We start from the raw sequence: 18,202 nt of genomic DNA on the forward strand, positions 1-18,202 counted from the left end.
ACGGCGCGGTGACGATTCCAGAGATTCGAAACCACCTACTCTCGATTTCAACCACCTTGCTGAAGCTTACCACCACCTCCTCGACACATTTCTTTTCTCTCTCTCTCTCTCTCTCTCTCTCTCTCTCTCTCTCTCGCTTGCTATGCGTGCACGGCTGTCTCTTTCTCCCCGTTAGCTTCCTTTCCCTCCCTCCCGCCCTCCGTCTCTCTCTCTCTCTCTCTCTCTCTCTCGCACAGACAGCTAGTAGAGCTCCACCATCTGAAAAGGAGGTGAACGTGCTCGAGAGTGTACCATTGGGCAAGGAATTGGGGCAGGAGCCAATCGTAAGGAGCCCGAGGTGGAGCGATAGGTTTTAAATAGGTGTGCAAAAGGCAAGCGTAACGAGGTGTACCGAGGTTGTGGATAGGGGATCCATAGGAGAATACATCTCTCCTTGGGAAAATTAAATTTGGAATCGACCGATTTGGGTAGGTTCTAGCGCAAGACAACTTGCTAGGTTCACGCTCTCGCCTAGAGTGCTTTGCCTCTACACTTACGACCGATCTTACCTTTCTCCGTATCTATCATTCGTTTCTCCGATCTTCGTAAGATAGAGCCTTTTGGAAAAAACGAATTAGCAACGTTCGCAACTTGGAGATAAACTGGCTTTAGAGGAGAAAAAGAGAAAGAAAACTTCTTCGTTAAGATACGACGATTCTCGAGGAGAGCGACCGCTTTTGATATAAGAGCGAGCGGCACGAGGCACAAAGTTTATAACTGACGTCTCAGTCGGCTCTGAGCCAGTGCCTCAGCGAGTACGCTTCGGAAGGAAAGTCTCCGTTCATCGGGGATTTGCTCCGAGAGCAAAAGTAGAAGCCGCGCGCGAGCGCGCGCGTGAGTCGACTTGGTTCACCGACCGTCGTATTATTGTCGCCAAGTGGAAGAAAAGGGAATAAAGAGGAAGAGAATCAATCGGTGGAAGGAGGAGAAGTAAAAAGAGAAGAGATACGAGAATTATTTGGAGAACTTCAGTTATGGGCTTCCGTCGAGACTTACGCACGGCCCTAAGACTAGCGGCTTTTCTAGCCTGTCTCAGTCCAATGGCCACGGTACGCATCTCGCAGTCCAGCGCAAATAGGAAGAACGGTGAGTCATCTTCTTCCGATCAGCTCCTTCTTATCAGCGCTTTTCTTCTATGCGCCTCGCACGAGTTTTTTTTTCTTGCTCCCCATCGCTTTGTCCTCGCTTCCCGAGAATTTGCTTCTTCCATTTATATTCTTCTCGGTTCTCCGTCAAGATTCCTATCTTTGGATTACACTTGCAGCATTTCTCTTTCTTTCTCTCGTCTCCTTCGACTATCGCGTAATCTCTTTTCTTCCTCTCATTTTTCACCTCGTGCCTTTTCCTATCGGCCGAGACCGGTTCAGTTTCGCGAGCGTCTTTGGCACGTCAAGTGCCGCGTGCACGAATAATCCAGTGAAGTGTGTCAAACGTGCGGAAGAAGACAAGGACGACGTTGAACGGTGCAATTCCGTGATGTGCGAGGAAACAGCTCGTAGAGAGAGAGAGAGAGGTTCACGGCGGAAAATTTATCCTGAACGTTTTCTCTGGATATTGTCGTGGAAGTATCTTCGATGTTTTTTCCTCGATTCTTTCGATGAGTCTTCGTTCGATGATTTTTCTCAATCTCAAGTTTACCGCGTTATTAAAAATATCGTTGCGCAAAAAGCAAAAAGAAAAGAAAAAGGAAAAGAAGGAGAGAAAGAAAACAAACAATAAGGGAAACATCGATAAGTTTTTTCTCAAGACGTCGCTCATAAATTTCCAAAGAAGCGTTTTGATATTTTCTCCGGCTTTTGGACTCTCTCTCTCTCTCTCTCTCTCTCTCTCTCTCTCTCTCTCTCTCCCTCTCTCTCCCTCTCTTGCTTTCTCATCCGCCTCGTAATACGATAGTCGAGAATTTTGTTATAACGGTATTTGGAGCTCTATGACCGAACCGATCGTAAGCGAAACCGTCGTCCTTTCCGCGTATAAATTCACGCGTTGGAAATTTCTCTAAAAAAAAATTAACGGGAAGCGATAATAGGACGTGACGATGAATAACGGTTTTCGTAGAATCGACGTAGCCGACTCGTCTGGCGTCTCTAGATAAATCAAAACGGCATCGTCACGTGTCTATCGATTAGTGGTCCTACGGAATAAAATCGGACGTCATTCAAATTGCTTCGGGATATTTAAACGTAATTTGACTTTATACAGAAGATTATGGATTATTTAAACCTTACAATTAATCATCCCAAATGAAAAGAAAAAAACTTTATCTCTACGTTTTGTATCAATCGACCGATGAACAACGAATATACGTATGGTAGAATATTGAGGACGCTCGAAGGATATATAATAAGGCGCGTTCTAAAATTGATTAATTCTAAGAGTAATACTTTCGATTCTTGGGGGGGAACTGTACCGTAACGGTAACCTACAGAAACACGCGCGTATCGCTCCTATTGTACATTTCTTTTTCTCGCAAATAAATGGCAAATAATGGTAAATAAATTTCTAATTCCATTGGCTATATCTAATTCCCGATAAAAGGAACTTTAAGCGATAAAATAATAAGAAGCTTTATAGACGATCGAACGGCTATGGAAATAATTGCTATATAATTATAGCAAGCGCGACTAATTGCCATACGTGTGGCAATCATTTTTATAATCTATGGTCGTTGTGCCTTGACTCGCTCGCGCCATTTCACCTGTTGAACGATTCTCCTGCTTTAACAATTCCACAAAGATTTATTTGTTATCGCGATCGTATAAATTTCGAAATTTCGACTTGCGACGATAATTCCCCTCACCCCCCACCCCCCTCCTCTCGCTCTCTCTCTCTCTCTCTCTCTCTCGATTTGTTTCCACATCTTATTCGCGTTCAAGTCCAACGAGTATAAGTTTTACGAAGAACTCGGTGTAATAAAAGAGTTTAATCGAGCATTCGATCGTAAATTTTGTCCATTCTTCGTCATTTTTTCATTTCTTTTCTCTTCGTTTCCTTCGTCTTCGTTCGGCAAAGCATTCGAAATTAGTGAAAGCAAAGCAGTCGAGACAGTCACGATTGTTCCTCACCTTCGAGCATAACGAGCATTTCTCGAGCATTCGAAACTTAGCGTACGACGAGATCGAGAGTAAATTCAAATCGAATAAAATCTCGTAAAATCTTTTCACTTCCTTCTATCTGTTCCTCCACGAATGAAGATTATTCGACCGTTATAACACGTTAAGGCGTCCGGTTAATGGAATTTCAACGATCGGCTATACGGGTTCGCGTGCGCGCGCACGTGCACACACATAGTTAAGGACAAAGAAAACAGACAGGAGGCGAAACTATCTATGGAAAATGAACTGCATTCGTGGCCTAGTTAGAGGTAATAGTAAGTATCGATGAAGTGACATTGCGTACGTGGTCAATTTCTTTCGTGATTTTCATTACCCGTTAGAGCGGAGTAATAATAATAGTAATTGCTTCGCAAAACTGATCCTTCGATCTTAACGTTTTTTGCCTTGGTATTGTTTTTAATTCCTCTTGAGATTCGAAACTACGATTAATCGAAATGCTTTTAAGATCGAATTAATGAGATCGTGAGGAAGGTAAAACGAGTTCGTTTTCAAATCGAATTAGTTTCGTCGAATTTTACTTTAAACGTTTGGTAGTGAAAGATTTTTAATGACTTATACGTAGTGCTGTTCACTATCTCGGCATAAGTCATTGGCATTGCCAGATAGATATGGTATTTCCAGTGGAGTAGGACAGACGCGACGGCATGCCAATGGATATAACAGTTCCCTATAAACGGGATAAGCTAGTCAGTCGTTCGCCTACATGCAATCGCGATCACCGGTTCAACGATTCTTCCGTTCTAGATCGTTCTATCTCCTTATCTTTTTGCATTGTACATCAAGTACTATCCTTGCTTTCGTCTATGGGACACCTTTCACGGTCGTCGATCATTGTCTCTTCCTCCCTATATCTACCGTTCGTTTCTATTGTGTGACTAACAGAAAACCAGTCAGTCAAATCTCTCTCGTCCTTAACGGTTCTTTCCGCGAGAAAAATATGACACGGGAAAAATGTGACGTAGACGTCAAGCGTGTTCCATGGCTATTTACAGGCTTCTAACGTATCTAACGCATAAGATGAGATTTTATTCATTACGTATTTACGTATTTTTACGATAATGGATATTTGTTTGCTCGTACCATCGAGCAACGCTTAAACGTTCGATTGAACTTAGACTTAAGTATTATTGATTTAATCTCGAATAAGAATTCCTAAAAGGCAGGTATCGACTCGGCAGGTATTGAGAAAATTCCACTCATTCCGCGTCGTATGGAATCACCTGAAATTGCTACTTTTATAGGCACGTGGGAAAATCACGTTTATAGTCTAGCTACAAAGCTGCAGAACCGCATTCTGTCTCGCTCGCATACAAGTATTTTAGTACCTTGGCGAGTACCTTAATCAAATCGACGCTATACTTTCTCCCTAATCGAGAATTGTAACGAAAAATAAAAGATATCGTTATATCAAATATAGCTCCAATAATAATAGAAGGGAAGAAGTTCTTCGCTTTTTAATCTGGATTTTCGTTAAACGGATTATTAAATGAGGATTGAAAATTTCAAAATCAGGATGTACCGATGACTTTGATGATTTTTAACGTGCGCGCGTCGCCTATGTGCGTTGCCGACTTTCTCTTTAGATTTCAACATCTTCTGATATAATTAAACGTAAAACGAAGCAAAGGAAGAGTCATCTTACGTTTCGTGCGAAAGATATTACTATTTATGGGGACAGTATGGAAGTTACGATCGAACTTTTTCCTTAGACAGCTATAGAATTCTTTCCTTTCGTTTTATTAGGATTATCGACGAGCGGCCTTAGTCGCTGTTGTCTGGATAAATTTGTGCCGCGATTGGCTAAAAGATTAGAAGATGGATCATGATGGTAGTAGCACGATGGTAGTTAACGGCCGAAGGACGACTACCGGCTTATTTGCGCACGGTAGAAATTCTCATAAGTCAAGCGTCATTTCAATTTCTATTTTTGAAAGTCAACCACGGAGTTCAAGGGTTAAACGAAATTACATGAAGCTTGTCTCTCTCTCTCTCTCTCTCTCGCACGCGGAAATGGGACTTCACCTATAGAAACCGGATGGTTGCTATCATCGTAGTAAAAGCAAGGAGTATCCGGATGTGACTGTCGGTGAACTTGAAGACCACTTTTTTCTTTTTCCTTCTTTCCTTCTCTTTCCCTCTCGACTTATTTCTCTTCCCTCCTTTTAGAAGCTTCCCCCAGCAAATTAGAGAGCAGGAGAAGAGATAGGAAAACATAGAAATCGTGGTTAATCGACCGATCGATTTTTTTACCGACTTCGGTCACCTCTCATTTTATTCTTTTTTTAGTCTTCTTTTCTAGTAGACTAGTACCACGATCGGACTACTTATCTGGACTAAACACTCTGTATTCGTGATCAACCAACGATCCAGCTTCTCTTTAGAGACTATGTCTTCGTGATGTGCTCAACATCGTTGGATCGTAATCACGGTGAAACCACCAAGAGCGAAGCGCCAGCGGCTACGTCACGCATCCTCTCTCTCTCTCTCTCTCTCTCTCTCTCATCCACCTCTAAGTTCGAGCCTTCGACGAAGAAATCGATTCTAATGGATTTCAAATTGCACCGATTGATTTCACAGACGCATCGAATTGTTGATTCTCCTCCGTTCTCGATATACCAAAGTACAAAGTCGAGACACTTTCATCTCGGAATAGTTTCTTACAAGAGTCGAGAAGAAAAATGCAGACGGTAAATTGACTGGAATATAAGTAGATATAACTATCTTGCGGTAATTTAATCTTATGTCCGAGTCAAACGACTCGAGTGAATTCCAACGACATTAGGAACGGACAAACATTCGCTCGAGAGGAAACCGCATGAAATATGCATCGAGGGAGAGAGAGAGAGAGAGAGAGAGAGAGAGAGAGAGAGAGAGAGAAAGGAAATAGCACTCGAGTATTTTTGCCGACAAAGATAGGCATAGCTCCGCCGGAAATATCGTTGCTAAATGCATTGGAAATTGCATCAAAATTCTCCCCTTTGGCGTTGCACTTCCGCTCGTTTTTATTCAGGAACGCACCATTCAGGTTTCTTTCTTCGAAATATTTCTTCGGATTTGTCCGTTATTATAATAGGAGGAAATAACCGTTAAATGTTACGTCGATAGCTATTGATCCAAATGAATAGATATCATCTCCCTTTTATCGATCTTGGTCGAACGTATTGCCGGCCGAATGTTGACAACGAGGAATCGAACTTTGCGATCGATCGATAATTATTCGTTTCACGGACACTCGAGTTCCTTTTAAAGGGTCCCTTTTAAGAACTCGTTTCTACGTTCGACCGTATTCGAGACCATATCTTCTCGTAACGAACGATTCATCGATTCCTTTAACGATCGGTACCAAAGATAGTGACTTACGTTAAAGAGACGTTAATGATTCATCAAAGCCCATTATTATATCAATGGGGACGTATTAAAGAGCACGTGTATTATAGCTTGACTTTGTTCGACGCACATGATTTCGTGCGAGATTTAATCGAACGACGGCGAACGATTTGATCTTAACGATGGAGGCGTTCAAAGTTATTACGCGCGTCTAGGAAAGATTAGAATGGTGAGGAGGGCGGAGAGAGAGAGAGAGAGAGAGAGAGAGAGGGTCTTTCATTTTATCGAGGATCTTTCAATCTAATTTTCAAGAGGAAATTTTCTTTTCAATTCGTCTTCTTCTTTTTCTACTTCCACGTCGAGCACTGGACCATGCGGTATATTGTATTCTCTCATGACATCCAATTTCTAATAATAATAGTAATAGTTGACGCATGTATAAAGTTTGATTTTCGTTCGTTAACTCTGCAGCAAAACAACTGTACCTGGTCGAGGTACAGTTGAAGTTCGCATTGTGCCATTAATCGTAGAAAGTTCGATTGCTTGAAAAAAGAAAAAAAGAAAAAAAGAAAAAAAGAAAAAAAAGGCATCCCCGATCTTTTGCTTTCCGACGTTTCGTAACATCCCTTTCTCGTAAACAGCCAAGTCTATGTAGCCAATTGTCCGAAGAAAGAAACGGAAAGAATAATTGCCAAGCATCGCGAAAGTATAAGAAACGGTGAAAAAACGAGGAATTGGAAAGAATTGAGATGCTTCGGGAGAAATATGATGTGTTCTTTTGTTAACGAAATAGATACATTATAGATATCTAAACTCGAAGAAACGAGCTAGCTCTATCTTTTCGGAGAAAGTTACTTTTGCGTAGGCGGAAAGATTAGTGTAACGCTTTTTAGTATCGATCGATCGATCGATCGATCGATCGATGCCACTCGTGAGGAACGTCAAATCGATCGAACGTTTCGCATGGCTAACTAACTGATTTCACCCGAAACATTCTATTTCCTTTGGCGAACGTAAACGTGAAAAACTTAAAAATTCTTCGATTCTTATCCTTTGATGTAAAAATGTTTAATTACTTTACACGATGGATACTATGATAAATTTCAAATTAGTAATTAAGGTTAGAAAATACATAATATGATTAGAAAATTATTTTAAAATTCTTAAATTTTTTGTCAAATTAGCAGCGTATAAACGAGTACTTTCTTGAGACATTAGAAAACGAATTAAAGAGAGAGAAAGAGAAATCCTTGGGTTTCTTCGTTGTTGCGACGCGACGTCTTTCCAGGCGTTCCCTTTCCATCGAGCCGAAGGTCTTCTCGCTCATTGCGTTTTTAATAACTTTAAGACGATATTTCAAAGTTTAGTACGTGCAAGAAAGAAGAAGTAAGTGTTCTCGGACTTTCGCACTTTCCCCTTCCGTTCCTTAAGACGTGCGCTCGAGTACGTCGGCTGTAGTCACGAGAACGAGCTACGCGCCGTTCGTAATCAATCCTGAAAGGTGTTCCCTACTTTGCGCCGTTATAAACCAGTGCTAATTTTAATCGTCTATTCCTGTAAGTAATTCTATTCGATACTTGACATACCTTCGCGACGACGTTTATGAGAGGGAAAGTTTTCCGTAAGTCTCGCGCCTTATTTCATATAGTACACGATTCTCAGAGATTTCTTTTTTCCTTTATTTTTATTAACGTCGTATCAATCGAAGAGATATCACCTTGGAAAATAATTCAAATCTAAGAGAGCGAAATGAGATCACTTCCGGCGGAAGAGTATCTACTACTAAAGGTACTTTACTATGTGGCATGCATCCGGTTAGCGATTGCTATTCCATTGCTGAAAGCAGTTTTGTTCTAGCTCGTTCGCTCTCTCTCTCTCTCTCTCGCCCCTTTCTCATGGCGAACCGCAAGAAGAAAGGCGTGTCTCGACCGAGACCGAACATCGATTCTTTCGAGGGCGTTGAAGCCGACGCTTGGTGATCCGAAGCGAGTGGGATTCTTACTCTTTCTATGACGGACTACGTGACTATCAGAGAAGCCTAATAAACTCATGATCTCGATGTTTATTTTTGTTCAAAGTTCATATTTTAAGGATCGTTGCGACATCTCGGCTCGGCCCAATAGATAATATCGTAACATGTCTATACTTTATGAATTTGGTTGCGAAGGTGCATCTTTGGTACTAAGAGGAACTACACCCAAAGGGATATTTTCAAGTTAATTAATTTAACTAAACATTCTATCGTTTAAACGTTCGCAATTAAGATGACTGCTTATGGTCGGGGTAAGTTACGACTGGTCCCGACTAGTCCAAAGCGTCAGCGAGTCCTGTAAATGGAAAAGAAAGATCACCTTGAGTTTTCATCTCTCTCTCTCTCTCTCTCTCTCTCTCTCTTCCTCTGTTCGGTTCGGCTGAAGGAAAAGCGAAAGGTACTTGATATCGAACAGCGTGTAGGTTCGTACGACGTCGCTCTTATAAAATGGCAAGAACAAAGTGGTAAGAAAAGTCCGAGAGTCGGCGAGCTCCGGCCATGAGAAATGTCTGGAAAATCTTTACTCTCCGTCAACCCCGACGATCGCGACCGAATTCAGGAGGATCGTTAAGAGGAGAGTCGTTGTGATAGTACCGTTTGAATTTCTAAAATATCCTTCCTCGCAAGTAAGCGTTTCCTTCTCTCCACCGAGGCACTTCCTGGATTTCTCAATTAGAATCCCTCGGTAGTGTGGAACAAATGTCACATGATAGAGTAAAGTACTGACTAATAATACATGCTTTTCTTGTTTTTTTTTTTTTTTTTTTTCTTTTTTCAAGCGATTTCACGTAACTTTGATCCAGAATGTTTAAAAAATGAATTACAGTGTTTCCTACCTTTTTACTAATCTCTTTTTGTTTACTAAATAAATATGTAGACGTGCGTATAATAAAAGGGGGAAAAAAGAAGAAAAAAGGTTGAACCATGTAAATATTGCTGCCTACATATGTACATAGAAGTGAGAAAGTTGAGATTACACGCATAAATATAAGAATTATTTTAAATACGCATTTTAATTAGCAATCAGAGCGGACGAACGATGGAGCCAGGACTCTGGGAAAATACAACGATCCGCCGTTATAAGTCCGCTACTTGCCTCACTTCCTGCGTTTAATAGGATACCGCTCGACAGTTGCTCCACTGTATGTAGGGAGGAATATAATAAATGCCTTGTGCGATTTCGCGATTTCACTGTGTCGTACTAGGTACGCCATACTATATATCCATGGTCTATCTTTTACTCGTGTGACGATTCTTGGTGACAATTCTTATGTCATTTTCTTTCTCCCCATCTCTCTCTCTCTCTCTCTCTCTCTCTCTCTCTCTCTCTCTCTCTCCTTTCCCTGTCGTCATTAACGAGGCGACAGAGTACAATTTTCGTACCGGCGACATTTCACCGGCGGTTGGACAATAAGCTCGGAAAGAAGTTTAATCTGATGAAGAAAATTGCCGTCCACGGTAATCGTTACTTAACGTTTGAACGTCGTTACGCTCACGTTCTTCCCCTCGTGAACGGCGTGCTAATCCCTCACGTCGTGCGAATTGAAATAACCTGGATCGTGTATTAGGAAATCGGTCGTAGAGAAGTGAAGGCTCGTCTGCCGCGCTTTCCTTGTGTATTGTTTCAAGATGATTGCCGGCCCGGAAACTCCAAAACGAATTATATAGCGCGAGACAGAAAAATCCTTCGTCCGCTTTTTTTGCTCGTGCGAATCCATGCACGTCGACCAGACACTTTTTTCTCTTTTCATTCATAAAATATATCTAAGACACACTTTGTCTTAGATTCAGTTACAATTCTCATTACGATTACAATTCCTCTGTGATATTTCGTGAATGTAGTTTCTATCGAAACTAAATCTAATTTGAAAGAAGAAAGTAAGATTTCCATCTCGGTAAGTATTAAAGCGAAATAAATACGAGTTTTAAAAGGATTTTTTGGAGGTTTTACACGGACGATATCAGTCTTACCCACCCACACAAATACTATTCACGGAACGTCAAATCGGTTCTTCACTGGATTTTAAGTCAATGAATTATATAGACGATTTGTATTAGATAAATTTTCATTTAAAATGAATTCTTCTCTTCCTTTACGAAACGTACTTTCAATGCCGTTCACAGGCAGAGCCCGTTATCAAAGACTTTAATCGATGGACCATCATAATATTATAATTCAAAGAGAATAATCCAAAGTGTAATCCATACAGAAAGGAAAACCTAGCCAGCTCGGGAGCACCATTAACCGTAGGAGCCACTCGCGCATTATTTAGTAGTTGTCTCTTGCGGTCGAGGGCGACGGGAGCGAACGAACGAACGAACATAAAGCGCCGATGAAAGTGCTGACCTACCTCCTTTTCCATTGTTTTATCATCCATCCTTCTTCTTTTTCTCTTTATCTTCGTTTGTTCTCGCCTTTGTTTTCATCTACCTCTTCCTCCGTATCCTTCCCCCCCTCCCCCGTCTCTCACTCACTCTCTCTCTTTCTCTCTCTCTCCCAAACGCCCTCTTTCTCTTTGTCAGCACACCCACCGTACGAGCGATATGTCAAAGTGCAATAGCGACGAGCGACCCGATCATTTAGATCAGATATTGAGCTGATGATACGAGGATCAGATTTAATCAATGAAGCGACAAGATTTGTCGATCGGGACGATCCTAAGATTCCTTTGAATCGGACTGATAGATCGATAACGATTGTATCGTTTGCGAATGTCATCCTTGATCGGTTTTATACCAAATATTTTCGGTCGATTAAAAACAGGCGTCACTATAAAATTATGTTTGATGAACGGTAAACAACAACGTTTCCCTCGATAGAAATAAAATCTTTGTCCGATTCGACGTAAGCATAATAGGAATTTGTTTCTCTTTTCCTTTTTTTCTTTTCTTTGCAAAAAATAAGATTTTATGCCCGTTGGGAGTATTTACTACGGCTGATCTTCTCCCGTTCTGAATTCCTCGACTACCGAATAGACGTAAAGAAAATGCGCATACGTATAGCTATGTATGTACTTCTATTGCGTTAGATTTAATACGACAACGATAGAAAAGGCGTACCACTCCTTGGTCCAGAATCCGGTATCTCGATAAAGCACGACGGAAGAAAATAAATGAGGTTTTCCTTAAAAAAAACATTACGTACATAAGAAACTTGTGCGCTGATCGGATCGAATCGTTTTGGAGAATAGCGAAGGAGATAAAAATCTTACGCCCACGCTTTTAAGATTGCGCCTTCGTTTATCTCGATTAATCTAACGAGCTCGGGATATGGGGAAAAGCAACGCTCGTGGCGATCTGTACGTCGGCCATTCTAAAGTGCGCATATAGCGCAATAGACTTACCATTCCTTATGTCCATTTCCAATGGTATAAGACGCTATTGGTAAGAGACGATTGCTCTTACGGAAAGATTAATCGAGGCGACGTGTCGTTCTGTCGACGAACGATACTATTATTGGGAGGGTGTCTCGTTCCACCTCTTTCCGATTCTTTCTATTATAAATTTTGATTCTAATAATATGAAAAAAAAAAAAAAAAAAAAAAAAAAAACCGGCTGTTGGTACAATTAATTAGCGTTAGTAGGCGAGAGACGAGTAATTGTGAAAAAGTCAGGTACCGACCGAGAGTATCGTTTACAAGAGAGAGAGAGAGAGAGAGAGAGAGAGGACCCTCTTACTATACTTCGTCGTTGACCAGTCCTATTATCGTTCTTCTTTTTCGACTATTCGTTAATTAATGTATCTTTGAGTATACAAATTAATAATTTATAAGTGCTTTACGGTCTAAGGAGAGAGAAAAAATAAGATAAAACGCAATTGGAACGAATCAAATCCTATCGATGGTCGTAAATATTTCCTTTTCCTTCGACTTTCTCCAGAAACATAGATTAGGATGATGATTATGTAATGTTTCACCTTTCTACCTAATGATTTTCGAGACCTTCAAGATTCGTTGACTCGTTAACTCATTTTGCTCATTTGCTTTCTCAAACTTTATTCGCACTTCCTATTAATAGACTCGAATAGACTCGGATAGAGACTCGGTGTGATAATTAATAGTTGGAGCACACCAGGGTCTCTCTCTCTCTCTCTCTCTCTCTCTCTCGCTACTTTATCCACTCGTTACGTTATCCACGCGTACTTTCTATAATTACTATTGCACGGCTATTAAAATTAATAACGTTCAAGCAGCTAAAACATCGACTCTGTCATAATCATCACGTATCACTAGACCGTATTGTTTCGTTTCGCTCGACTTTTATACCAGACATACCAATTTTCCCGTTTTACAGGTTGACCGTATTCGATTATCCCGACGATTTCGCGATATCCCACTGTATCGGGCAAGTTCCATCGTAATCTCTCCTAAGGACGTAAGAAATCAATGTACCTGTTAACTCTTCCGGGCGTTCGATCGATCAACCGATAATAATTATTCGACGTGGAGTTGAATTTAAAAGTAGACAAGTACGGTGCCTTCGGCCGGGTCGCGTTAACAAGCCGCGATGTTTGGATTATTATGTCTACATCTCGTACGGGTTTAATGACGTGACGTTTGACAAGCCGGAACGTAAGGCTTGTTCTCGGCGCTATAGCTTAATACAATGGTACCAGAAACGAAACGGAAATGGTTCGTAAGAATTTCACTGACAAGACATACTTCGACACGAGAATTGCGTTAGCCCGAAAGAAAGTTGGAAACTAATTTCAACTGGGCGTGAAGAATGGGCTAGTTCAAAGTCTACCATATAATAGTAATCGATCCTTTGATTATTTCGATACGCACGCATAGACAGGCGCGCAGCTACGCACGAGTACGTATCGACGGGAGATCGAGCGTTCACTTTCGTGATAATTTAACGCCTAATGATTTCGATTAAAAGTCCATCTTATTAATAATCGAACCAGCTGGCATTAGGCATTGTTAGATACTTGAAATTTATGTCTGGTTCGCGCGTGCCAGCACGATAGTATAATCCCGCTGACCGGACGATCGTGATTTGCAAGATGCGCCTTCTATTTCAGATTTCTAATATCTCGAGATAGGTATCGAATAATTCGATTCTGTATTAAACGGGATAGTTGATACCTAATAAGACAAAAGTGAAACGACGAGGGGAAAGTTTTGTGCGTGTGACCGAAACAAGATAATCTCGTGTGCAGTGCTAATTAAAATCGCGTACTCGCAATAGAATTTTCTTCCTTCGTTCGTTCCTTGCATTGACCTCGAACGTTTCTTTTTATCGTTCGTAAAACTGGAAACTTCGCGAGTAAAGGTACAGGTCAAGGAACAACAATATGTCTATATCGACGCTCGATAAAGAATATAGATCGATCTATGATCGATTGGATCTCGTAGAAATTTGACGTAATCGTTTTCTATGGTGATGATGAAATCGACCGACCGGTCGATAGGTATGCTTTTCACCGACGTGAAATCCTTCCTGTTATTTTCGATTGAAAATAACAGGAGAAAAAAAAAACCTTGTATAGTACGTGAAAACAGATTATTAACATAAGATGCTACCGATATGCTTTTTCGTCGTAACACGTGGGCCTCCAGAAGACCGTGAAACGTTGGCCACGAACAACTTTCCCGTAAGACGATTTGACTGGAAAGTTTTATTCCAAACGGTTAAATTAGATGGCAGAAATATTTCAAATTCTCTTATTCTCTTTTTACGCGTCTTCTCGTCGACCACACGAAAACATTTATATATTTTTAATTCTTTCTTTATTTACTAACCGTCTATGTTTTGCGCTTTACACGAAACGAAATTATTTTATTAAGGCCGTCCGAGATATAATAAAAATGTTTTACGAGATAAATGCGAAAGCGTCTTCTCGAAAGTCTTTTTATTTTCTTTCGTTTTCTTTTTGTTCTTTTTTTTTCTTTTTTTTTTTTTATCGAAATGCTCGCTCATTGAGCGATCATTAAATAAATCCACTAATGATTAAACTTTGTTATTCTTTGTTATTTCTAATATGCTTCGTTGAATGGCCTAATCTGTAGTCGATATTTTTAAAAGACTTTGCATGAGAAAACTATTGGACCGAGATTGTTCTAGCCATCGAAGTCCTAACTATTAACGAAGTATTAGCGCAAATTCATTCTGGCATTACGACTACGACGCCGACGACGACGACGACGACGGCGAAGGCTAGTAATCGCTAGTCTAATCGGTTTCGTTTCGTATTCCGTAAGAGATCCCGAATGCGAATTTAGTATGCGAACGGACGCGATCTCCTTTTGTCGTCGTGCGGTACGTTATGTTGATGCAGAATAAAAGACGGTAATTTTGGTGAAAGGCCGCACGTGCCTTCTCGTTAGTCGCGTGTCCGTATGGCCGTTTAACTTAATGCGAACGACCCTTATTATTGATATTAAGATTAAACTCGAGTCTTTGACTCGGAAATCGAGCATACGCTTTCTAACGTCGACTACGAACGAATTCTATTATAGGCGTAATATACCTGTAGGTGGCAACGTTATTACATAATTTCAATTGATTTATTAGCTTTCGATAATGAACAACGAAGATAAACAAGAGAATTGAAACTCCGTAGTCAATGATAAAGAATTGAGATTGGAAGATCACATTGGAAATCGTAATATCGAAGCATGGCGAAGACGGGCCCGATTATTGTCACGATCATTTAATTAATCGTGTCATCATGTAACGTTACGTTCTTTCAACAATAATAATAAGCTTCGCGTCTCTCGATAAGCTTTGGATTCTCGCTACGCGGGAAGGATAGTAGAACGGTCAATTAAAACGTCAAGGACATCGTTAACGTTCATTGAGGAAACGTAAAAACGGCACATTTGTATGCAAGAGTAAGAATGGAAGAGAAACGTCTTCCACGATCACGTCGATTTTAATCTTCTTTTCTCTCGTTGTCGGTAAGTTGTCGTCCTATTTCAAGTAATTGAGTGCAACGACGTCTCACGCATGGTTAAGCGATTCCATCGAATTTTTATAATTTCAATTGTCAATTAGCTGACAATTTACCCTACGAATCGTCTTTATTAGTTTATTTAGTTTCACCCTGTCGTCGTTAACAATAACCATTATGATTAATAACATTTTCTTATCGAATCCAGATCAAAGATCAACATATATAATGAAATTCATTTCTGATTTATCTCGAAACGGATCGTAAACGAGGCCTCGGAGAAAGCGTTTGCCATCGAGCGGTACGTTATTTTTTGTTTCCATCTAAAACGGAAGAGAGCCATGCATCTTGATCTTGGACGATCGAGCGTGTGTGCACTTGACATTGATAGTAATACCGGTAGACCTCGCTCATACCGGGCGAAACTAGTTTGGCCAGCTTTTAAACTCATGCCGCGACCGGCCGAATTGATTTGATCGCTCGCCTAAAGAAAAAGTGGGCGATACCGTTTGAATCTCTCGGAGCGCATTTTCGGAAGGACAGTTTCTCTTCGAACGAAAAGATCGACGAACAATGTTTCTCGTGCTTGATTAAACGGATGATAATGTTCGAAAATAGGAACGAATCTAAAAATTTGAAATTTTTACCGGTCCTTAACTCAGACAAGAACCATTTTAATTGGCTTGAGACTCGAATAGAGATTGTGGATATATTCGTGCGCGATAGTATCATATCTATATTATATTTTTATAAAAGGAAAAAAATGCCCCTATTGTCCGAATCGTAAATAACGATATTAATAATACGAACAACGATATTGATTTTCAAATAAAATGACGACATTTTTCTTGTCGTTTAAAAGGAAGATAACGTTCGTCGGTATTTTAACATATCGAAGGAAGCGGATCAACCGCTTATCAGATATTCAAAAACAGGTGTTAACGTAAAGAACGTTTAGAGCAAAAGGCGATGACCAAAAGGTATTTCTCCATCTCTTTTCTCGCATCGAGTCGGAATATTCGTTCGAAGACGAATTTTACCTTTACCACTCTGCCATCTTTCCATAACTATGAAGCCGTAGACTCGATCATCGATCATCGATGGTCGATGGACTCCGTACTTTCGTTCAATTAACTCTGTCTCCTCTACAATCGCTGTAGTTTTCTTTCGCACATCCCCTATCCAGATTCGGTCAATCATCCTTTTTAAGTATATCCCCTTAAGTACTTATTATACGTACGCACGTACGCATCTAAACGTACATGCACATGTACGATCCTATTAGATGTGTATTATATCCGGAAGGCGAGCAAAACCACCGTCGTCGTGGCCAGCGGCACGATCGGATTTCATTTGGCGATAAATCAATCGGTCGGCTAGATCGATTTCGTTCGCATCGGCGTTCAATGCGTGTGCCACTCGAGTGATGCAGAAAGCGTGACATAGTTTTTGATGACTCGTGAGACGCGTTCCCGGTCCTCGCAAATAGAGAGAGAGAGAGAGAGAGAGAGAGAGAGAGAGAGATCGGCTTCGAGCGGCTCGACTCCATAACGGAAATAAGAACGCGCGTCCTTCTTTGGAATCCAAATGGTAGATCATTGTAGATACAGCACGCGAGTATAAGATAGTTAAGATTGTTCTTCTTCGATATGTCCACACGATTCCATGGAGACTAACTTTTTCTTTTTTCATTTACGAAATTAGGAATTATTCAAATGAACTAATTCTCATCGACCGATTTCATTCTTATCGACGGATCTCGTTTTACCTTCTATTAAAATAAGAACCTACATTATATTTTGTTGTTGTTTCTCTCTTTCGTCAAATACATTATTCATGCCGTTTCACGGTCCTTGGAGCGATAAACATTTTTAGATGTAACACGCGTTCAGCTATGACGTTTCCCATATCTACGTATAAAATAATACGATCTTGTAAAAAACTTTCTTTCCTATATGCACTTTGGCGTAAATATTTACGTTACTATGGAAGCTCGTTTTCTTTATTTGACGAGCGCTCGCGACGTTGGCCATTTCCTCGATTTAACGAGAGAAAAAAAGAGTTATTGTCAAAATCGTATAACTATAGACTGTAGCTTTCCAATCATCTAGGGATCGATTTCGCATGACCTAAAATATGGAAGAGAATATTTATTTTTATCTTGGATCGAATGTTCTGTTACTTCTACGACCTACGTGATTACAGCGTTGGCTTACTTTTCTATCTCTTCGTTTGATCCGTCAAGTATATACCTGCGTATACCTCGTAATAACGTTTCCTAAACGCTTACCTATTGATAGATCTATAGATAATATAATGTAGAGAGTAGATTGATATTTGTTCATTTTCATCCTCAAATCTTTTTCCCAGGAAAAATGTAGCATATTCAAAGGGAGAGAGCGAATACGAATACGAGCGAAGCTATTTACGATGGAAGAAATTACTTAAAGCTATACATCATCGAATAAGAGTTTATTTTGGAGCTGTTGAAACGTTCGAACGAAATGAGATTTTACACTTAAAATTCGATTATACGGATAGAAAAGTTAGCGGAGAAAGAAAGAGCGGTCTGTAATCAGAATAATTTTACGAGCCGAGCGTCCTTTTTTCTTCTTTTTCTATCTGAACGCTTCGTTAAAATGAAAGATTCGCAAGAATGAAAATAGACGTTGGTCTCAATGGAACGTCCACTTGCGAACGATCTGTTAAAAGTAAAAGGCACGACGTGCAAAAAGAAAAAGGAAAAAAAAAACTAATTTCAAGTAAAATCGAAAGGAGCAGAGCGCGGCGGTA

At 40.4% G+C, this 18,202-nt stretch overlaps 1 protein-coding gene across 2 annotated transcripts in view; it reads left to right on the forward strand.

Annotated features, from left to right (window-relative positions):
- The first annotated feature begins 431 nt into the window (after positions 1-431).
- Positions 432-18,202, forward strand: part of LOC124950548 (laccase) — a 28,500-nt gene continuing 10,729 nt past the window's right edge. Inside the window, exons 1-2 of one of the 2 annotated variants that reach the window (XM_047497396.1) lie at positions 432-467; positions 594-1,125. In XM_047497396.1, coding sequence (XP_047353352.1) covers positions 1,014-1,125 — 112 coding nt within the window. In that variant the 5' untranslated portion in view covers positions 432-467; positions 594-1,013. Of the gene's footprint in view, positions 468-552; positions 1,126-18,202 lie in introns of those variants that run through there. The other variant, XM_047497395.1, reaches the window with a different exon arrangement.

The sequence above is a fragment of the Vespa velutina genome, chromosome 7 (genome assembly GCF_912470025.1).
Source record: "Vespa velutina chromosome 7, iVesVel2.1, whole genome shotgun sequence".
In the NCBI taxonomy this organism is placed as follows: domain Eukaryota; kingdom Metazoa; phylum Arthropoda; class Insecta; order Hymenoptera; family Vespidae; genus Vespa; species Vespa velutina.